This window comes from Telmatherina bonti, assembly GCF_933228915.1.
Source record: "Telmatherina bonti genome assembly, chromosome: 11".
In the NCBI taxonomy this organism is placed as follows: Eukaryota; Metazoa; Chordata; class Actinopteri; order Atheriniformes; family Telmatherinidae; genus Telmatherina; species Telmatherina bonti.
In genome coordinates this window covers 19,291,930-19,316,116 of record NC_136629.1, presented here as the reverse complement: position 1 = coordinate 19,316,116, position 24,187 = coordinate 19,291,930, and the positions used below count along the sequence as shown (strand labels likewise).

At 37.6% G+C, this 24,187-nt stretch overlaps 1 protein-coding gene across 1 annotated transcript in view; it reads right to left on the bottom strand.

Moving 5' to 3' along the window:
• Positions 1 to 23,807, bottom strand: part of wdr11 (WD repeat domain 11) — a gene marked incomplete at its 5' end in the record, with an annotated part of 62,064 nt that extends 38,257 nt beyond the window's left edge. The window contains 10 exons of the mRNA XM_079248742.1: positions 2,499 to 2,675; positions 4,822 to 4,922; positions 5,494 to 5,692; positions 6,144 to 6,246; positions 9,127 to 9,292; positions 14,708 to 14,909; positions 16,729 to 16,902; positions 17,132 to 17,285; positions 20,204 to 20,315; positions 23,722 to 23,807. Of these exons, the coding sequence (XP_079104868.1) occupies positions 2,499 to 2,675; positions 4,822 to 4,922; positions 5,494 to 5,692; positions 6,144 to 6,246; positions 9,127 to 9,292; positions 14,708 to 14,909; positions 16,729 to 16,902; positions 17,132 to 17,285; positions 20,204 to 20,315; positions 23,722 to 23,807 (1,474 nt within the window). The remainder of the gene's footprint in view (positions 1 to 2,498; positions 2,676 to 4,821; positions 4,923 to 5,493; positions 5,693 to 6,143; positions 6,247 to 9,126; positions 9,293 to 14,707; positions 14,910 to 16,728; positions 16,903 to 17,131; positions 17,286 to 20,203; positions 20,316 to 23,721) is intronic.
• Positions 23,808 to 24,187: the final 380 nt, after the last annotated feature.

Genomic DNA, 24,187 nt, shown 5'->3' with positions numbered 1-24,187 from the left:
GCCATTTGCAGGATTTCTTCCCATTTATCTTCTGTTAAAACTCATCACTCCACACTTATTTAGCAATGCAAAGATTTCTTTAAAAGTTTTTTTTCATACTGAAGGAGTGAGACATGTGCTCCAGCAGGGAACCATTTAAATATGAACAACACTACTCCATCGGGCTCCAGCCTATTTTTAGCTATACCTCACATATGATTAGTAACTAAACAAAATCCAATCACATTGCATGTACAGGTACTATTTAATAGCAGATAAGTGTTTGTATTGCTAAAATTATACAAAAACAGCACAATCACAGCAGAATGAGGCGTCCTTCCAGCAGGTCTATGAACAACAAAATAATATCAGAGTACAATTACTAAATATGTAAACCGCTCATCCAAACAACTTTGGCACTTTCCAAGTAACATATAATGACGTTTAAAGAGGGCTGTTAACACCAGATTTTGAGAAAAGGAAAGGACACCACAATCTTATAAACATGCAAAGAGTCAGAAAGAAACAGTGAGTTCTACTGTTACTCTCTGTAACTTCAAGCTATGAAAAAACAACTGCAGCAAATGCTGTTTGCCTGTCACAGAGTTTGAACCTCTTATAATCTCACACAAGATCCTGCATTTACCTGTGGCAAGTTGGAGCTAGACTGAATGAACACCCATTAAGACAAAGATTCCATGATATATTCTTGATATGTATGACGTGTACCTCTGATCTGACCAGCTAAAGCAGGCTATAATTTACATCAAGTAGCCAATATAATTAAGAACTTCTAAATAACCTGGATATTGTGTCAATTTAAGCAGTGAAGCCGTCATCCATCTGAAGTCCTTTCAAACTTTGTATTCACGAGACAATAAATGGAAGTGGAACAAAAGACACATTTCAATAACGCAGCTGATGACTATTCAACTGCTTGACTGCTAGATGACCACAGGGAATCCACAAATCATGTGCACAGAAAACTAAATCGGTGCGTTCTAGTATTGTAGTGTTGTAGTGATTCAGAGCACCTCTGGGAACCAGCTGTGCCGTCAACCCCACACCATCTGCAGCGTGATGGCCTCCGACTGCGCCCTCACCACTCTCATATTGATAGAAGAAAATGACATGTCTTAGGGACACATTTTCTTCCACACACACACACACACACTCCTGAGACAAGCCTGCTAACGCCACATGAACAGCAGTGGTTATGCCTTGTAGGTTCCATAGAAATAATGTTGTAATCGAGCAATAATGTGCTGGGAACTACAGTAAAGTAGCATCTGTGTCCTGCCATAAATGTGAGGCATAGATCAGAGAGGCAAAGACACCCAGTGTAAACAGTTGTAAGATCTGTGTGTAAAAGGTGTCATTAATCAGCTTGTCTTCAGGTTTGAAAGAGGCAATGCATCTTTCAAGTATGATTCATATTCGTGGGCTGTGTCAGGTGACGGACTGTAGCCTATTTTTCAGCTTGACAACTAAACTGAAGGTTTACTGCATTATGTGAAGAGCAGCGGTGAGACATTCATGTACTGCAAAAGCGTTCATGTGTGAAGACATGGACATGAAAGAAAACAACAAACACAAAAACAAAAAAACAAAAAAACAAAAAAAAACACTGCATACACATCCCTGCTTTTAATTTCACATTGAAATTGAGACTCAATTTTCTGCATCATTACTCTGGTGAGTAGAACGAACCTTTAGAGGAAAATTGCGATGCTGATCTCAAACTAATAAATCCAAACTATCGCTGCCTCCATCTCTTGTGCCAAGCAGTTGTCTCTGAGGTGCAATAAACGAGGCTGATATTTCAGATTAAAGCTGTGCCTTTTGCATCATTTGCTGAGCCCGCACAGTCACATTTGATGGCCTGTTACTTTGTGCAAAAAGACTCATCTTCATGGTTATGATATATATATTTAGACATACTGATTAGAGCATTTTTAGTTTTCCAACTCAAAGATGAAAATGTCCAAGAAATTATGCCGAGGTCAGCAAAAAACAAGTGTTTGAGCAAGTGTAGGTGCAACTTGAAGATTACTTCAAGATGAAATGCTATTAAAATCTACAGACCAGATCTTCTCCTCCTCTCTTTCTCTCTGTCTTTTTCTCTCTATGAGGTGTATTTCTGTTTTCCCTTCTTTTCAATTCTCTTTCTGTCCCTCTTCTGTCCTCTCCGGTCCGGTCCAGCAGTACAAACTTTGTAATAAAAACAATTATGCAAAATAAATAGGAAAATAAAATAAGAATCCAGATTATCAAGAGGAGCATCGTATCTATGATGCTTCCCTTAACAAAGTAAATTTGCCCAGCAGAACACAGCATCCAGAAAATCATTCTGCTTGCTTAAATGCTGGACAAGAAAAAACAAAAAAACAACTACAGTAATGGGAAAGGATTATTTTTTGTGATACAACGATCAACTATGCCAGTAGCAAAACCTTACCATTCACAGAATTTGTGATTTTATGAGTGTGGACGCATGCCATTCTGGGACTAATTCTTACCTGCAGCCAGAAGAGGTTGGTAGTGGTTAATGTTTTTGGTGGTAAGAGGTGGACACATGCGGATGGCAAATGGTGACAGAGGCAGACCAGATAGCAGACCCGTTAGCAGGAACTTCAACTGGACTTCTTGCTGGTTGGATGACAGAGGGGGAGCCTCACCAGCTATCAAGGTCTGACCTAAACATAAAGCCACACAACACACAATGGTGTTACTTTATTACTGGCACAGATAAAAGCATTAAGAATTAGATTAATTACTGTTGCAGCTCATGTCAATTCCGATGCTCAGAAAACATCAATATGTCTGAACCTATAATTATGTTTTTCCATTAAAGACTCAAGCCTCTCATCAAGTACTGTGATACTGTGCATGTGTTGACATAACTGGGTCCAATACAACATTTATATTAACTTTAGTATCCCTCAAGTTAATCTAATTCAGATGATAGACTATGCCGAGCATCTAAAAAAGTCTGCATTAAGAAAATTACACTTGCAATGTGACTTTATTTTAATGGCTTACTGTAACCTTTTTTCCCCACTCCATTCTGGACTGTTTTAGCTTTTTGTGGGGACATTAGTATTATATTTAGGGAAAGATTCCTTGGACACAAAATGTTTGGTGCATTCATGATCTGTATGGATATTTGCAAAAATTAAACACAAAAAGTAAAGAAAAGATTAAAACAAGATAGTAACAAACTACAACCCAAGGCTGTCACACATATCAGCAGCAGCAACTGAAAACTGAACAGTGTCTCCAAATAGCTCATGGTTACAGTTTTGCATGAGACACACAGTGTTTTCTGTGCAGGTGTGAATCATCCTATATTGTCATCCTGAGTACGGTAGAATGGCATCACTTCTACCTTCAGGAAGCCATGAGTCCAGATACACTGGGGGGAAAATAAATATCTTTAAGCAATGAGAGGTCAGCAGTTATTGCTTTTAATTAATTCCTGATATATAAAGAAGCCATGGATGTAAACCCCAGTTTTTAACCTTAACTTAAAACTTCAGTTCTTTCAGTGTTAGAAAAGACAGGCAGAACCATAAACCGCAGTGAAGAGTGGTTTTAATAATGCTCTTATCTTCCACCTAACAACTCAGTTATTGGCATTTTTGAATGAAATCACTTAATTTTCCTGCAGGGAAATTGAATGTTACATGGAGAATGAAGTAACCTTGAATCTATAAAGGTTATTGGTTGAAAAAAGATCCATTTAACTTTCATAATGTGCACCATAGTAACCTTTTTATATTTTGTAATTTTAGCAAAAGTCTTTATAAATTATTATGATTGCAGCTTACAGTTTTAATTAAATAAAGACCCAAAAGGGGTTCCTGCATGCCCAGTACATACAAAACAACCATCATACAGATATAATACATCCATGACCAACAAAGAACAAATTATAGTGCATAAACATTTTTTTGTGTTTTTCCCCTCTTGCTTTTAGCAACGATGACTCTGATGTACTGTCTTGTGTCAGCCAGTCTACATCCAAGTTTAACAACGAGCTAGTTTCATATTGATTTTTACCAACCCGCATGTCAGCGACACAAGCAAATAACGAGAAGTTTTGACAGAAACTGTCAAGCAGAGCTACATCTGCAGGCAGCATCTGTCTCCAATCTGCATGTGTACGTGTGAAAGAATGAAAGCATCTCTCTGTGGCCCACAGCTTACTCCAAGTTTGACTGTCATAACAGACAACTGACAAGTGTAAACAAAACGAAAAGGAGAAATAAAAACCTAAAAACAATGTCCTCTATTGTATACCCACAGGTGTGTTTTCACAGAAAAGATTGAAAAGAAGAAAAGTTCAGGTGAAAAAACAAGGACATTGAAAGACTGAAACGCACCATAGGAAAAAGGATAAGATGGAGAAAGGAGAGTCTAAAAAGCAGAAGAAGGCTGAGCGCACATGAGACACTTTGTGGAGAGCTGCTGAGACTGGGGAATAATACTAGCTTGTGTGTAGCACAAAGGAGAAACCTGCAGTCCCAGATTAAAGCAAAAACTGAAGGGGAGCCCTGAGGCTCATATAATTCACAAAGGCCTTACGAAAGACATAAGATCTGATGCTTACAAGCACACGGACACACACACACACATACACACACAGTAAATTATGTCTACTTCATACTTCCAATTTACTTATTCCTTAAAAAAAATCACGTAGCAATCCTAAATCTAGAAAGAGAGGAAGTTGCTGCCTTAATAAGAAGTGATAGATCTGACATTCTGCCTTTAAAATGCCAAACTCTGTCCCTGTAGACATGTGATGGATGGTGGGGACTGTGATGTGTACGGTCATACCTATCATACTATTAAGAGACAGGTCCTGGATCCTCTTCTGGTTTGGACCCAGTGGAGCACCACAAAATGACACAGGGGAATAGAGAGGTGACAGACCCGAACTGAAACAGAATGGGAAAGAGACAGTATCACTCAAAAACCATTTTGTGTGCATTGCAAATTCCTCTGGCTGAAAACAAGTAAATGGGGAAGTTTTATACTGATGCTAATTTTGCAAATAATAAATGTGATCTCCCTTTTAATTATTTACCTGCTTACCCACTGAGCTACAGAATCATTCCCACAGGATGGCACTTCTACAGACTTCTTGTATTGATTAGATCCCGTTCTATAAATAGCATGCTGTGATGAGCTTGATGCAATCGATAACCTGACTTCACTGAGCTTAGTCAATTACAAAACCATCTTAAGGAAAACATTATAGTTATTGACAAGGTTTTAAACAGAAACTGAAATCAGAAATTCCACCAGTCGGAAACATCCAAGTAAATAAGTTATAAAAGTTATACAAGTTAAAAAAAGCTACAACACACAACTCCAACTAAGAAGATTAAATAAAGGAAAACCACTTGGTTCAAAGTCATTTTAAGTCACTATTTAAAATAGCCAAAAACCTCAAACCACCATCGTTTCCTGCAGCGTTACAAGAGTTCTTTTCATGTGTGTGTGTACCTTGGATTGGCAGGAGCCCTGCCAGTGTAGGCTTTGAGCTCCCACAGCATCACTCTCCCATCGCTGACCATCAGTGCAGCTTTGTTTTCGTTTACAGGACAGATTACCATGCGATATGGCCGGACTGTCTTAGTGACTCGGATGGCATCACACTGGGAACGGAGATCATAAACAAGCTCCTGGACACTCTGTTCTGGGTCTGAAAGACCAAAGGAGAGTTGGAGAGAATGTGAGACCAAAAAGGACAAAGGAGAGAAGGTAATCGGAACTGAAAGAAATGAAAAGAGAAGATATATGGAAGTGAGCAAAAAAAGGTAAGACACACAAAAGGGCCGCAATAAAGACAATGTCCAGGGAGAGATGTGTATGGAGGAGATAGCAAGCTGAACAAGTGAATGGGAGACGGACCCGGTGGAGTCCCATTGGTCTAGAACACTAAGTCAAAGATAGATGAGGCAGCGAGAGGCTAAATGCCCAGTGGAGCACAACTAAAAGCTACAAGCCCTGAGAGAGCTGCAGTTTTGGCTGATCACTGTGGGATGACATAGGAATAATGGGGAGGGGGAGGGGGTGGGGCAGTACAGAAGATCTAGCATGTGCCGTGTGTGAGCAGGTAGTGTAGGATAGAAATCTCGAGATAATTTTCATACCTGATGCTTCCTCTGGAGCAGCCGTGGAGCGACACACTCGTAGTGTGATGCAACCGTTCTCATGGAGACAATAGAGGGCGTCACGCTGAGCGCAGGGAATCACCTTAAACACACAAGTCAGAGAAAAAGAAAACGTGTGTGACCATAACATCCACCAGCTGGTTTGTTCAGACTCAACATCAAAACTAAATATGAGAAACTTTTTAGTTTGGTGGAATCTTGGATCTGATGCCAGTCCAGGGCCACATTTACTGCTGTAATATATCACCCCGCCGCCCATTAGCAAAGTTTCTGAAGTGTCTCTCAACAGAGTTGATTCAGACCAGAGCTTCTGTGCACATTTTAGTTCATAATACCCCAAACATCTGGAATTACTGCATGCATGGAGCACAGCCAGATCAGTTCAACATCTGGACTCATTTACACTCTGTTGTAATACCTGTAGAATGTAGCTCGACATGTATTAGGCATAATATACTAGGGCTGTGACGATATGCTTTTTTCCCGATTAGATTCGATTCCGATTTTTTTGGGTGCCGATTCGATTTAAATTGCGATTCTCAAAATTCTTCAATATTGATGATTTTTGTAATTAAAAATTTTTTAAATTTTTTTTATAAAACTTCTTTTTGCTTGTGATTTTTCTTGATTTCAGTTAGGAAAAAACAACACAGTAGCCAGATCATCATTCTGCTGCTATAATGCCCAAGAAGACAAGTAAAAAGATCAATAAAACCAATGAAAATGACAAAAATTTTATAGTGGATTAATTTTATTTATTTGGAAAAAAAAAAAAAAAATTTTAACAAAAAAAATCTATTTTAAAATTGTGAAGAAAAAAAAATCCAGATTTCCGATTTTTCAATTTGATTTTCCCACCCCTATAATATACCCTTAAAAAACACACTTAAGTGGCAGAACTTAATTCTCTAAAAGTTATACTATCATTCAGAATTAATGGTGCCTTCCCAGATCGGTAAGCTAACCAGGCAACATACTGAATACCAGATCCATCATGGATGCTAACTTTTAATCACTAACCTATTATTATATTCTTTGGTCTGGAAGACATAGTTTTCTACTGTGCCATAGTCCATACTTAATAGGTTCAGGATAAGAGGGTTTCTGATTCTCATGTGTTTTTTTTGTTTTTGTTCTTTTTGTCTTTGCTGAGTTTTATGTTTCTATTTGAAAATACTTTCACGTGTTTCTGGAAGCAGCTCGTGTGGATATTTAATCTACAACAGGAGAGTCAAACTCTGGCCCTCGAGAGCTGCTATCCTGAATGGTTTTTGTTGTTTACCTGATCCAATACAACTGCTAGACATTAAATACATCTAACAGCAACTTGTCAACTTCCCATAAATTTCAGTCAGTTGTGCTGGTCCAGAGAAACAACAAAAACCTGCAGAACAGCAGCCCTCACACGCCACTATTTGATGCTTGTGATCTATAGGATTATACATACTTAAGTAAAATCCCCACTGAGGACCCCAAGACCACAGACATTTTATGCTATATGACAGCATATCCAAATTATATATACTCCATTACGTAATGTATAGCAATATTACCAAAGAAAGCCGTCTTTTCAAATCACAACTAAAGTTGATGTTGTATATATTGAGCATTTACACTATGTGGTGAGTTTATATTAGGTTGCATATGATGCACTTACTCTGGGAAACATGTACCTAATGAAACAGAAACAAATCTGACAGCAAAACTATAACACCCTGGCATGGACATTGGCTAAGCTGTGTCATCACTCATGCAAATTGGCTGTGTGACAAGCACTTTATAATGCTTAGAGCAGGGTGGTGTTGGCTGGACAGAGCCTAAACAGCTGAGTAATGCTCCTCTGCTTCAGTTCTTGGTGACATTAAAACATTATTTCTCAGCTCCAAAAGCTCATTTTCTACTTTCATGCTGCTAAGAGTGTGGAGACTTTAATTAAAACATGATCACTGACAACTTAAAGAAAGTGTGATGTATGGCGGTGCAACAATATAAAGAGCGGAATGTGATTTCACATGTGCAGAAAATGTCTGCACAGAATAAAAGTGAGTTAAAGTAAGGCCATTACAATATGTATGTTCATGCATGAATATAAAAAATACCATCTGAAAAGCATGTTGCACCTCACATACAGTAGAATCAAAGCAGTGAAAACTATTTTGCTCAATCAAGCTGGCAAAATGGTTGCTGAGAAACAGTTAGAGAAAGCAGAATGAACAAAGCAACATTTTGGAACAGTTTCTATTCAATCAATGGCCCTGAGATGTGACAAATCTTCTTTGTAATCCCCACACAGCATTCATCAATTTCCAATTAGAAACCAAGACTTTTAGTGGATGGAACTGGGACTCAAAATGTTTTTGGGTAACTGTGACAATTGAAAGAAAAAAAAAAAAGCAAAAGTCATGCAGTTTGTATGCTGGTGAGATATTTTTGTGATGGTTTAGAACTACATGACCCTACTGTGCAGTCGTCACACCTTGTTGATGAGGCGAGATCTGAGAGTGAGTAAGGAAAGTGGAGAACTTAATCATTCATGGCAGGTGGAATTGGCTTCTTGGAGGAATCATCCATAAAGGCAGACATATTTAGGTAAAACCAACACGAGCATTGCAGTAACGGTAGAAAGTGTGCAACAAGTCAAAGGAAGAGAAGGGTGGTGACGTAAGAAGCATGAGAGAGCGAGGCAAAGCAGCCATCCTGTAATTTATCTCACATGAACTAATTAGAATATCTGCACCAAGGTTTTGCAAATTGACTTTGCATATGACCTCCGAATTCACAGCAGGAACGTCTCTGTGAAGTTCAAAACCACAAGAAAGCAAGCAGAGATCTGAAGGAATTATGACCCTAAAAGATAAAAACTGAAACTAAATCCAAAACTAGGTCAACAATAAAACAAATGTAATTCCTTCTAAAAATTAGGTTGTCAATCCTTCCAGAGATCACGTATGCAGTCCCTCACCTGGATGAAGGGCACCCCGGAGCGCTCGATAGCCACCACCCCCACCGTCTGGCTGAGCTCCAGGTCCAGAATTAATATCTCTCTGGGATAAAGCAGCAGCATGTGGTTCCTCTTGGATGGCAGGTAGGACAGCTGCAGACAGTCATTCAGCGTCACTGCCTCTGCACTGGAGAAACACAGCAGGAAGAAAGACCACAATAAGAAAATGACTGTCAACACTGGAACACTGGTAATAAACTAATTTTCCTAAATTTGGACAGATTTGATTTATTGTATTTTAAATATAAAACTCCACAATTTGAAAGTCTTGGATAACAGCATGCATGATGTCAGTCATTTATTAGGACTGGCATCATGTATGCCGTTGGTTATTATAAATAAACTGTTGTTCATTATAAATGGGCAACCAGAGACCTGCTAAATAATATGAAGTGTGTACATGTGCAACATCGATGTGATGCTGGATTTTAAATAATACTAAATAATAATATTTACTATTAAACTCCAAAACATTTTTTGCTGTTGCTGGAAAAAGTCCACACACAACCTGGACCAGTTTAATCAGAATAATAATATCTATATTATTTTATGGGGCGGCATCAGTTGTCAGGTTATGACACCCAAACTATTTAAAATGAATTCATTAATAAATATAAAAGCACAAAGGCCAATCAAAACAACAAAACCGAATTTATTGCTAAGAGCTTTTTTTTTAGAATTATCACACAGATCAAGTCTTTTCTCATCTGAAGCTCAAGTTTTGCCTTTGAGGAGAAAAAATATTGGCATTGAAACAGAAGCCTGATATATGTCTTTTTCTAGGCTTTTTTTTCTTTTTTTTTTTTTTTTTTTTGCTATTTCAAGTTATTAATTCTATTCTATTCTACAGTCATTTAGACACTTATCCAAAGCGACTTGCATGCACGCTCATACCACGATAGGCACATCGGGGGGCAACTTAGGGTTCAGTGTCTTGCCCAATGACACTTCGGCACATAGTCAGGGGAATCCTGGAATCAAACTTTCCAGTTACAAGCCGACTGCTCACCCTGAGCTACAGCCGCCAGCTCAAGTTATTAATGCTACCTACTATCCCTACAAAACTCACTCCAACTAAGCAAGCTTTTAGCTCCCCCATGCATCACATGTAGTCTTTTTTTAATTTTTTTTTTTTTTTTAATATAGCTTTATTCCAGTTATATTTTTGTTCTTTTAAAAAAGACACACAACTTTATGCTCACCTATTGATCTGTGTCTGGTCCTCACTGGACATTAAAGTCAATAAGCTATCCAATTTCTTGAAGGTCTCACAGTTACATTATGATAGCAAGCATTTTTTATAACAACAACAAAAAAAAGGAAAAAAAAAACCGTGTTATTATGAATCACTTATTATGAATTTACCATATGGGGTCTTCAAATAAACTACATTTTGCAGCAGGATTATAAACTTTCTGAGCAGGACATAAATGCCACCTAATGGGTAAGCTATCAATCACAATATACCCCCCGAAGTTACGCACTGCTGTTCCTGACAAACTGTGGTGACAGTGGGCTGCCATGTTTCGGCACCTGGTAGTCATTAGAAGATTAGGGGCCTTGCTCATGGCCCCCCAGTGGTTTACCTTTGTTATCATCCCCGGCACTTTAATATGGATCCAAGTTCACCTGTTTAACCTTTATCAACCACTTCTACCTTATCGTCTTTATTTGGACATTTCACCCAATGTAGACGATTAAACCAGTTATTATTAAAGCTTTCTTTGCAAAGTCCAGACACATATTGGAAAAAACCCAGACAGCATTTCATAACAAAAAGCAAGTATTGAAAATGCAAGACCGAAATTCACTTATATTATTGGGACTTCTAACGTGCGAGGCTGATCTGTTATTCATTGCAAATCCTTTCATGTATGTTTTAAATGGATGAAAACACAGTTCTCAATGACAGCTGCCAGGTCTGATGTCTCCATATAATGACAAAGCTGCTACAGATACTTAGAAATTCTGATAACAAAGGAAAAAAGGGTGACTTTTCACAGAATCTATGAGCTGGTCTGTGGCCATAAGTCAAGGCAATAGCTTCATCCCTCTTGGCCAAGGTGAGATCAAATAAAGAGACAAACTCAATAGAGATCATTATCATCTGGGGGCAAAGCAAAACAGATAAAATGGAGGGAATATGGGGAATCTTTAGAATTGACAGAACAGAATCAAAGTGTTACCTGCTTTCTGAAGTTTACTGAGGAACAGAAAAGGGGCTAATATGTCTGAGCCACTGGATGCAAAAATCAGGATGGAGCGGTAGAACAGATTTTTGCATTTTTCCAGCAAATTAGCCGCTCACACCAGTGTTGCTCCCTGTGTGATTCTAGGACCTATAGTATTTAAATGAGCTGCTGCCATAGCAACCACGGGTGTCACATAAATCTCCTGAAAATGAACCAATATGTGAGAAGATGAATAACTACTTTGCTGTCTTTGTAAATAATTCATTGTTCTTTCTTGTTTGCAAATGTGTTAGTGTGTGTGCAAGTACAAGCATGGAGGAGTGTGAAGCTTTTTTCTATCATTCTGATAAAGGGAGCAAATGTGCGCTTGCTTACTATTAGATTAATGGCTGCTTTATGAAACACTAATGTGCATGATGTATTTCTGTATTCAAGGGCTTTCTGATAACAGTGTGGGGGAGAAACATGCTGTTTACACCTTCATCTATCAACAACAGGCAGGAAGAGCCAAAGTGGAAAGATACTGTATGACCGAGCACGATAAACACCGACACAGCAAAGGGAAGAAAGGAATATAGCACTTTACAGAGCAATTCCACACAGTGTCAAAAGAGAGGAGGGAAGGTGCCACACGTAAAGCACAACGTCTGAAAAGGGGAAGGACAAAAGAGGCAAGACAGAGATTAAAGGTGTGCAGGATTTATAGGATATTTGTTATTAGATCTGGTTTAGTAGGTGTACACAGGGACTAGCTTTGATGCTATAAATAAGCCTGTTTGACAGTCACAACTGCTCAGCTGCCAGGAAATCAAACAAGTCCTTGTTTAAGTATTTATGTAAATCAATGCTTTATGCAATTTATGTTTGTTCCTTTATCACAGTTTTTCGTTACATCTTGGGAGTTTATAAAAAAAAATCCTTGGAGGAAAATCTAATATTCAATTAAATTCTTCCTCATTCTTCTGGGAGATGTGGGTTCATTCACTGACCTTTACTTCTACTTACTGGTATTGTTGAAGCTGTTGCATGCAAGACATTCGCTGCTAAAATTAGCTCTCAAGATCTGGTAGTTTAATTAATGTGGAGCAGCAAGATTTTCAGCCAGTGCTTCTTCACTAAGCACCAGCTATTGGGTCCACAAGGAATTCTACAAGGTTCTGGGGATGGAAGAGCTGAATGTGGCTTATTTATTACCCAAAGCCTGCTAAATGAAGGTCAACTACAGGAAAACCACAAATGCCTGGGCTCATGTTACCAGGCTTCACCCAGAGGTGAAAGAAGTTGAACGAGTTAAACATCAAGCTGACGGCCAGCATGTACTGCACCACTTTCCCCAACGCCTGGCAAGTCTAAACGGGACAACAATGAATGTTTTTAATCCATCAATGTTCCATGTCTGAGGACCTATGCCTTTACTGTTTCTTTGTGAAAAAAGGCTTTAGATTTATGATCGGAACAACTGAGCCAATCTATGTCTGAGTGGGGCTTGTTTTCTTTCGTCTTTTTTTCCCCTCCAAAACAAAGCTGTTTCTCTCAGCTTTCACAACAGAATTGTTTTAATCAAACTGTAGGCCAGCTTTATTAAAGATATTAAAAAAATGAGTGAAAATAAAATAAAGATCATTTTCATAATCTCAAGATATTTGCAGAAGAAACTTCAAGAGGATTACAACTCTTTAGGGATTAATTTTGAAACGCTTACACCAATCATTGTTAATTTACATATTATAAAACAGGAAGTGGTTGCTGTGATTTACTGAAAAATTCTCAAACATATATGGACGTCAAGAATGAAGCAACTTGCTGCTTGTCAGAAAGATTTATCAGGTATTTGAAGGTTTCATAACATGATTCAGAACTATCTCTAGCTTAAATAATTGTTTAATCAGTCCTAAATGGCTTCAGAATTGCACAACAAATGATTCCACAAATGCTCAGGTATAAGGACTGGACCAAAAAAGTGAGTGAAGAAGCAACCAATGTGCCAGGAAAACATTCAAAAGATTACTAACGCACATTCACATCAGCCCTTTTGATTCGAATCGAGTCTGTTTGCTCAGAAAGTCTGCTTTTTTTGGGGGAGCTGTGAATGTGCAGACTAAAGAAGCGGATTCAGTCTGCCTACAAACACAGGTTTCCGCCTGTTTCAAGCAGACCAAATACATGAAGAGGACTACAGAATAAAAAAGTCACTTTCTGCATCTGATGCAGTGATGCATTTTGGGTAAATACATATCAGTTGCATTAGGAGTCGTCTACCTCGTCTGTTGTTCATACTGTGGCCACTGTTGCAGTGTATTTCTGCAGTATACCTGCATAAGACAAAATAAAAAACCCAAGACATTTGGCTACTTGGAACCAAACTAAAAAAAATGAGCGGCAGGACTGCTGATTTGTTGTTGTAAAAGACATGTGACAAATAAGCAGAGGTGTATAAAGTACAAGTAAAAATAAAGTAGAATCTTTTTAGATCTACCGATGCATTTAGAACAGGTGTTTTCACCAACAGGCTCATCTACCTGCTAATTACATTCCACTGGTTTGGTGACTAGTTGGAAAGAGCTGCTGGACAGGACTTCTACTGTCTACACCTCTGCAAATAAGTATCTTTGATCTAAAAAAAAAAAAAAAAAAAGTCAGCAGTAAAATGTGTAGAATGACCGAGCATGTTCATCCCTGGATATCAAGCACAATTATGAACCAGCTAAAAAAACAGGTCCCACCAATAGGAAAATTCAATAAAATAGTAAAATTTCATTTTGCTGAGAGGAAGATTCAACCTAAGAGCTTTTATACAGCACATCTTCTTTAAATATACAATTTTAATCGAAAGTGTGAAAACTTTGATGAATCGGACAAAACCCATTCAAAGTCTGAGTGTGTATCTGCTGCATGCTGACATGCAGACATTCACTAAAGGTCACGGTGCAAAACAAACTAAAAATCACATCTTCAGTAAAACTTCACTAACTTCAGTAATGTCCTTCAGTCGGTTATTGGAGAGAAGCTGCAAAGGAGAATATTTAAAATGCAAACCGGGTTGTGGAAGATTTCTGAGCCTGATATACAGGAGACCTATGACATGTGGAGGATGGGTGAGATGGAAACGACCAATCAGCTGACAGCTATAGTGACCCAAACATTCATCTTAAAAATTACTCAAAATGTAAAAAATAAAAGTGCAATCTATTGCATGGAAGACACATAAAATAGTGTTTATATTGTAAACGTAATGACCCAAGTAGAGCAACACTGATTCTGTCTGAACAGAAGACATTCATTTCCTCATTCCTGTAAATTCATCATAAAAATCAGTTTAGAATAAGACTGAAGAAGAAAATGGTACTTACGTGGGTTTTTCATTGGTGATAAGCACCTTGACTTTGTTGAGGGCCTTCTTGGCACCAGTAGGGGCTGGAGCAGCAGCAGGTGCAGGTTTGGTGTGAGCTGGACTTGCATGTGGGCTGGCAATGTAGACCTTTTTGCCAGCACTACCTGGCGGTTTGGAGTGGGAGAAGTCTGTGATGAAGACGATTCCTTCGCTGGTGAGCACTGCAGATGAAGAAGAAATGGAGATCATAAAAGTGACGCATGTAATTGTTGCAATGAGTTGTGAATATTTGTGAACTTTGAATCTGTTATTGGTAAAACAGAATACCAGGCATTTCTATAACTATATACTTTCATTAAAAACTAATAGTTGCATTAAAAATTCCCATCAAATGACCTATTCTCATTGGTTATCATGTTGATTTAAAATAAAAAAACAAAAAAAAAAACTGAAAAGTACTCATAACATCTGATTTGTAAATATCCATTTAGCTTTGTAGGACTTTTGCCAATATTTATAATGTTTAGAATAGAGGAGCAAAACGACACATTAATGGCAAAAGAAATGCTGCTTTTTCTAAAGAAACAACAGCTGTGGATTGAAAGATGATCGATAACTACAGAAACAATGTCAACACTAAATTTACACCTTTTTCAAGTTTCCAGTTTTTAAAAAAAATTTTTTATTTTATTTTATTTTTTTAACGTAAGTTTTAAGTTTTATTTGGGTTCTCATGTTACTCGGCTGATAAACCTTCTCCCAAGCTATGTCTTCTTTGGGAATTGTTGTGCAAACTAGGGAATGCAACCATGGAGAGCCAATCTCAGAGCTTTTTAGTATTGTACTGCTGACATCAAGACTCTGGCTGGTCACTCCTGGACTCTGACAGTTTTCTTGAAGGCGCTCTTTAATTTTCTTGTGGTGCACTTCAGGGTGTTTTCTTGTTGAAACCTACAGGCTCCGCCCCAGTCTGAGAGCCTGTTTCACTCTGGAATATGTTTCCCATTTCTCTGTATCCATATTGGCTATTGCACATCTCCAACACTGAATGACTATGCTAAATATATTGTTTCTTCAACATACACAGTTAATATCCTTTTGATTTTTACTTCTGACTAAAGGATTCCTAGCTGTCAGTCATAGTGACCGTTAGACTCTTGACTACCTGTTTCAGCAACACTCTTCATCTTCAATTGGCCGATTTACTTAAGCAACCAGATTTTGAAACAACACTCCTCTAATCGTGAATAATGGAGGCTGCTGAGAAGTTCTGCGAACTTTAAATGCTGGAAACATTTGACTGTATACTTCCCCAAATTGTCCTCATCACACATAACTGATTTTACTGTACCATTAAGTCTCTTTTTTTGTGCTATTGTGTTAATGACTTGCACTACGTGTCCATGAGAAATTTCCCCTTGTTGGACAATAATGTTTAATTCAATTCGGTTCACACAATTCTCACAGGTCTACAGACAATCCTAAAAAACTCCTGGCTTATTTTTCACTCAGTTTTCACTTGCAGCTGACGTACACAGCGTCGTGACTTCACTAGTCATTTCTGACTCATTTAATTAGGAACATCTGGAACAAAGTCAAGTTGCAGAGGCGCCTTAAAATAAAAATCTCCCAAAGGGTTTGAACGCCTATGTATGCCAGATATTTAAGCCTTTGATTTTTTTTCCAAATAAATGTCTAAAAAGCCACCCTAAGTTTATTTTTGCGCTACCACTGTAAAGAGGTGATACAGGCAGAGGAGAAAAGCATCCATTAGATCTGTTTTAAACACATTTGCACATTTTATGTCTGACACAAATACAGAAAATGTTTCCCCATTTAAGCTATTAAATGTTAAAAATGTTTATTATGCCACAAGAAAATAGATTCTGTAACAGATATTAAGAAATGCTTCAGGCAGACATACTGAGAGTGATGAACTGTAAATATAGGAGATGTGACTGAGTGCGAAGAGGTGGAAAAATGAATGAAGCTTTGTACTGACGAAGGCTGTGTCAGAGATTCAGTGTGTCATTCACCTACATGCCATGTTCGACGGATCAAAGGGGTCAAATGAAAAGGAGAGGATGTTCTCAGCATAGCTCTTCTTCCACAGCTTGGTGCCTGTGTCTCCGTTCCACAACACAATGTAGTTGGGAGGGTGAACGGCTAACAGGAGATCACGAGATGCATCCTGATTCCAAAGCCACTCCAAATCTGACAGAGAAAGACAGCAAGACAGGATTGGACAAGATACGGGTGGAAAGGAAGGAGGCTTAGTGTGCATCAGCAGGAGTAGCAGAAACAGCATCCTAATGAAAAATTATAACTAACAAGGGAGCAACAGCTCAGCATTTATTCTAGACAGAGCGTCCAGGATAACGTCTACCTCCTGTGGTTAGCTGAAAGTCAAAGCATACATGACTGATTTCCTTAGAGTTCTTACCCTGGATAGGTTTGGAGTGCTCTTGGATCTCACAGTGGGCAGTGCCGCTGACCACATCCCACACTATGATCTTCCCCGATGCGTCTCCTGAGGCCAGCCGGAGACAGTAAGGCGAGCTCAGGTTGTGGTAGTAATTCTCCCTGGACCATTTTACCTACCATCACAAAAACACACGACGCCATCAGATCAGATGACAGAACATTAATCATCAGTCACTCACCAACGGATGCTGGGTTTTTCTAGATAAAAAGAAAAAGAAAAAAAAAAAAAAAAAGTGGAATTTAATTGAAGCTGGTGGAGAAAATACACAGAAAATGCTGAATTGAGAAATAAAAGAAAGGTTGTATCAGGTGGTATTTAGAAGAATTAAATAAACATATTTCTTTTGGACTGCTTTCTATTGTGGCCACTTCCTTTGCTTTTTTTCAGCAGGTTGTCTTGTGTCAGGCCAGGAGGTGAGGAATGTCCTGCCTCTGTGCCTGTGGTGCTTTACAAGATTAACGCGTGGTTTGGAGTGAAGAATGTAAGCCGCTGACTGAACCCAGACACTGATAATCACTGTTGAATTTATTGCCCATTATTTAGCATTCAATAAAACACACAAACACACACATAAAAACACACAGTAGGGCTTTCCATCAGGATAGAAGCAACCTCTATCAGTGGTGCTAGAGCCGCGCCATACAGTGAAGCAGAACTGAATGTGTCTGCCACAAAGACCCAACACTCAAACTTAAGGTTAACATCACCATTTTCATTACTCACATATAATAATATTTCCTTACACAAGTGTTTTCTTAAATTTTTTGAAAAGTTAAACACAAGTGATATTTATATTCAGACTTGCTAAATAAACACAAGGATGCTACATATAGTGTTGTTTAGTGCTGGTGGTTTCTACGTTGCCAAGGAAACAGAAATTAGATAGAGGATGTTTTTGAGGTTTTTTTTTTTTTTAAACCTGAAGAAATAAAAGTGAAATACAGTCAATTACGCAAAAAATTTTTCTTAAATCTAAAAAGCTCACAGCTAATACTTCCCAGGATCTCCTGTGTTCATACGTTTTGCTGTAATTTCTTTAAGTCTGGGTTGCCCAAGTTTGGTCTGCCAACAATCAATCAAATAGCCGAATTCCCTCTTCTGGGTGTCATTCAGGTCTGCAGAGGCCTGGCAATGGGCCATTCATTGGATTCAGGTGTGCTGGACAAGAGTTGCATCTAAATGGTGGCAGATCTCAAAGACGGAACTTGGACACATGGACTTTAAGTCATCATCAGAAATAGATGTCCGGGTTTCATTAAAGACATTTCAAAGCTCTCCATTGGATGAAAGCTGCCTGTTATTCTGTTCTGATCCCACACTGCCTCAGTAACATACTGTGATGATGGGCCATTCCTGATGAGGTATCAGTAAACTGTAGATGGATCATCAAAAAGTCCTGTGTCTGGTCTTTGTTGGATTTTTTTTTCCCCCACTTCCTGAGGACATCAATTTCAAATCTTGATTATCTGTTGTAGATTGTTTTTTTTAGGCCTGTCACTTCTTTTGTCCTTTTCTTGTTCAGTTTCATCACCATTTTCTGCACCCCAGGGCAAAACATCTTTTTAACTAATAGCTCTGGGAATTACAAGGTTGCCACAAATATATATATTATTTCATGTCTGTCAAAGTGTGTAAATTTTGGCTTTCTTTTTTTATAAATGCAAGTTATGATGCATCTTTGCAACATGCAGGTAGTATACAGGTACCTACAAATACTAGTGGTGGGAAAATCGAATAAAAAAAAAAAATCGAAAATCTGGAGTTGTTTTAAAATCAATTTTTTTTTGTTTAAAAAAAAAATCGATTTTTTTTTTCCAAACAAAAATAATACATTATAAAATTTTTGTCATTTTTATTGATCTTTTTACTTGTCTTCTGGGGCGTTATAGCAGCAGAATGATGATCTGGCTACTGTGTCGTTTTTTTCCAACTGAAATCAAGAAATATTACGAGAAAAAAAAAAAAAAAAAAAGTTTTATACCTTTATGTTGTTTTTAATCTACAAAAATCAGCAATATCAAAGAATTGTGAGAATTGCAATTTAAATCAAATTGGCACCCAAAAAATCTAAATCGAATTGAATCGGGGCAAAAGAGTATCATCACAGCCCTACCAAATACAAATGAAATGTTTTACTTTACCAAGTTGTCAGTTATGCGTAGACAGCAGGCACAACACTGGATTCTTCCTTCAGCTCGTTGCCTCACTAATGACTGATTGGTCAGTGTGAAGTGGTTTACCAAAGAATAAATACATTCCCACAGCTTCAGGAAGTCTGATGAATTATTGTACTGGATCTCAGGTTAAGGTTCTATGAAGGTCTGACTACATGGAAGCAAATTATAAAAAATGAGAACCATTCCAAGACTTTTGCACTTCCATAAATGCTTTGGTCCTAAATGTGTTTGGTTTAGGCACAAGCCACCCACCAAACACGCCATGCACTCTATCTCTGCTCCAATAGCTAAACATCCAATAAATACATTTAACTGAAAAATAAATAGACTGTAAAACATTATATTAAGCAAGTGTCAATGTCTTATTTTGATTTTCTATTTCCATTAGACGAGTCTGCAGTCTGCAACCGTTCCAGACTAATCTAACATGCACCACATACTGTGTCAGTCATTTCTTTGTGGAGTTTGGCTTTTCTCCAAAAACATAATTTACTGATGGATATAAAATTGTATTAGAGATGTACACAGGAGTGACAAAACAACCAGTCAATTACTCAACAGGAAAGGTTTTATGGCTTATTACACATTTTAATCAGATTTAAACAAAAACAAGCTCATAACTATAAAGTATTTGCTGTTTTGTTTTTGTTTTTTTTGTTGTTGTTCTTATGTGTCACACCGTGACAGAAATATCTTATATATGGACACCACTAAGGTGTAGGTAATTGTGATTACAGTACAGTGACGCTGTTCATATACAATAAAAATAAAGAATCATTCCTTGCTGCCAAAGTGTGATAAAAAAGTAATTAAACTGATTAAAGATATTTCAATAAAACTTGTATTAACTCACCTTGACCACATTTGCTTTGTGCCTCTCCAGCACCTGGATGGTCTGAGCCGTTTTTGGATCGATTATGAGAATGCTGGAGTGACATCCTTGAGCTATTAGTCCTTGCCAACCCCTGCAGGGAATGAATGCCAGACATATGAGGCAAAGAGGAAGGTCTCGGACTAGACACTCAAAGTCCACTTCAAAGCAAAAAAAATAATCAAAGTTTTTTCCAGTGACGCAGTGACCAAATTGACTTGTACTTCTATAGCGCTTTTCTAGTCATACAGACCACTCAAAGCGCTTTACACTACTTGTCACATTCACCCATTCACACACACACTCACACCCCGATAGGCACATCGGGGGGCAGTTTGGGGTTCAGTGTCTTGCCCTAGGACACTTCGGCATTTCAGGGGAAGCCTGGAATTGATCCCTCAACTTACCAGTTGAAGGACAACTGCTCTTCCTCCTGAGCTACAGCTGCCCCAAACAAGTGATCTACTTCAAAACATTGATTTGTAAATTATGCTCCATGTTCCTGGTTGCTCTATTGAATATTTTCTCCTATAAATATACTGTTACCTGAAAACAGGGTCTGCAGTCAGACTTCCTGCTTTTCATTCCATGCTGAGATCTGGGTCATCATCTTTTCATGCCCACATCTGCCTCCTCAAACAACTCAATAATCATAACTCAGATGGGCTCATCGTTTCCAAACACCAATATAAGCTAAGGAATTTTCATGCCAAAAGCCTTTTCACAGTGCAGTCTGTGATGGCATACCGCTGCCAAGGCAGATAAAAACAAATCCTGCATCCATATTCAAAGTCCAAAAACACATCTACTTTTAAGCTGGGTCACATCACATCGAATTTGAATTTTTCACTCAAATTAATTTAGAATTACTTCAACAAAACACAAATAAGTCAACGAACCAAAGCAAACAAATAATTATTTAATACAATGAAAAATATTGGATTAAATACTTGTGAAATCACACAAAACAAAAAAAAAAAACAACTGCTAAATGAATAAAAGATTTTTCTCTTCACCCTACTTTGGAAAAGTATTAGTGTGTAAAGGATTTCAACCTTTGTATGTGGTTATTGAGAGTTTGATTACCGTGGCATTTCTTTAAAAAAAAAAAAAAAAAAAAAAAAAGCTTGTTTTTCATCCTGCTGCATCATCAGTCGGTAAGGCTTGGCGGAATAACAAGAGAAACTGTTTCAAACCTGAAATGTTTCCCAATTCTTGCCAAACATAAAGTGCAATTGGCTCAGAAGCAATTTTTTTTTTTCTTTAAATTTTTTTATGCATATATTATGTTCGGTAGGTGGCAAGATTGGACTAAAGGTGACCTACACTGCTTCATTCACTATGGAGTCATGCCTTGATAAAATGAGCAAGGTCTACTCTGAAGAGGCATCATCAGAAGCAGAATTGTTGCTTCGAATATTTTATGTTATTTTATATTAATGCTGCAATAAAATATGTACACATTAGCTATCTGCTCAAATATACTGCAAGCTTTGTGAACGATACAGTGATATCAAGTCAGATGGTCTGTCCACTACATGAACTGGACATGGTGTCCTTCATTCCCAAAACTAATGATTTATTTTCATTTGTTAGAGCACAGCACAGTTTTCTACTGGGCCTTAGTCCAAACTGAATCAGCTTTGGACCATAAAAGAACTCTGGTCCTTGTGTTTTTGCAGTGCTTTCAATTTTAACTTGCATTTAAGAAATCAGCAATAATCTGCTTTGACTCTTTGGGTTTGGAAGTCACGTACTACCCAATCCATGTCAAGTGTCAAGAAAACAGTCTTTTCTCTCTTACATGCATGCAAAATGAAAAGGAAATTAACTTTCCATCTCTGAATCTTGCACACACAAAAAAAGACATTCTATGACAACATGTCAAGCTGTAGTGTTCCTTTAAAAGCTCAGTTCTTGGACTTTTCAGCGTCAGGTCATTCAAAGTAACCTTGTAATGTTGTAAACTCATTCTTAAAGCACAACAGCTGAATTTCTTTTATTTATTTCTGGGTTTTGATTTGGGAGCACATTTAACAGTTTTGTGTAGAACTTGACACGAAGCTGTTGGTGATCCATTTTATTTTATTCAGTTGTTGTACAAGGGAAACAGTCAATACCTGCACAACACCGGCCCTCGAGGACAGAGCTGGTGATCCCTGCTTTAATCTGTTTTAGGCCGCAGACAGTGAAATTATTCCTTTTTATTGCGCCTCTGTTCTTAAATTCCTGATTTATAGTCTAAAATTAACCTTCTCCAGTAACCAAACTTGCGTTGAACGTGAATTTGGGTTAGAAGTTAATTTTAGGTTAAGACATTAAACAGAATAACTGGATGAGTATTAGCTAGAAATAATGTAATCCTGATAGGCGCTATCAACTACTGTGGATAAAAAACTTCTATTACTAATCCTGATGAGATTTATTCACAATGTAAATGACATTTTCAGACGTAGTAAGTGAAAACTGCATCAGAAAATGTCCCATGACTGTATGTAAAATTTGCTCATTTACAAGGTAAAATCAACTTAAGATTAAAATAACGAAAGAAACAAAAAACATGTAGTGGCTTATTCATCAAAGAAAACAAATTAAAGCAATCTCAAATACACTCAGTTACATGTTATCTTTACTGAGCCTAAATTAATGGATGTTTTCTTTTTTTTGTCACTAAATGATTAACAAAGATTTGTTATATTCTTAAAAACTTGACCAAACTGACAAACACAAATGCAGGTAGTTTCACAGAATGTGAATGAAATACATGGGTTTATGTACTGAAAAATACATTTTTCAGAGAAAATGCTGCACCAACTTCCTTTTTTTTTTTCTTTTTCTTTTTTTTATCTAACCTAAAGAGACATTTGGTGCACTTGTTTTAAAGGGGAAAAAATAATAATAGCAAAAGAGGCCTTAAGTCTTGAGGAACAACTCTTAGTTCCCAAATGCTTGTGGAACACATGCATTAGTCTACATGTATTATTTTTTTTTTCAAACATGTTAGCAATATCAGTTTCAAAATGAAAATCTTATTCAAGATACACTTTTATTCAAGGTACACTTCAAAAAGTCTGATTCCTTACGCCCTGTCTCTCATTATTTTATTTTAGATGCTCAGGAGGTAAGATGTAGAAGTCATTGCATATTGCTTTTATTACCAGTTTATGTACAGTCCAAGCAGTAAGTGAAATAAATGCAATGTAGAACTTAAATGAATTTGCAATCTCAGTAGCTGCAGAGTTAATGTTGATGATCAGGCTTAAGGAATTCACCAGGCCCAGCAACATGTCACATCACATGACAGAAGATGCCCTGCATTCTTGTTAGCTGGGAAAAACATTATTACATTATCAGAAACCGTAAACACTGGCGTCTTTCTTCTGAATATAAACAAAATATTTTGTATAAACATATATTGAAAAGAAAACCATAGCTGTCATTTACATAGTCATTTATGACTGAATTAACAAGCTAACAACGGATGCTAGCGACCTACTCACCAATCTACAGCGGTTTTGTTCTGCAAATCGAGGGTGCCCGTCAACGTCCGAGCCGCGAGTTTGATGTTGACAGTGTAAGAAAGCATTGTTGTTCGTCAATATTTATGCTACATCGACAGTCCTTGACCTCAGTAAGCAATTGGATAGTTAGCTTGGGTATATCGTCTATGTTGTGAATTCTTACAGGAAGTGAGTGGTGTTTCTGAGTGGAGCTCCGTGTATGAACAAATTCCAACGCATTAAGTTCCACCATGGCCATTGCAAAGCGGTGAGCAATTTGAGTTAAAGGGAAATATATTGATTTTAATACGATATATTAAACTGTTTTACTTATGTAGCCAATGTTTGATTAACATGTCTCTGAAGATTTACTCTCCCACAGAGACAAAAAGCCTCTGTGGAGGTTTAGATAATTAAATACCTTTAGATAAGGCTGCCACTTTAAATCATTACCTAATAAAGAATA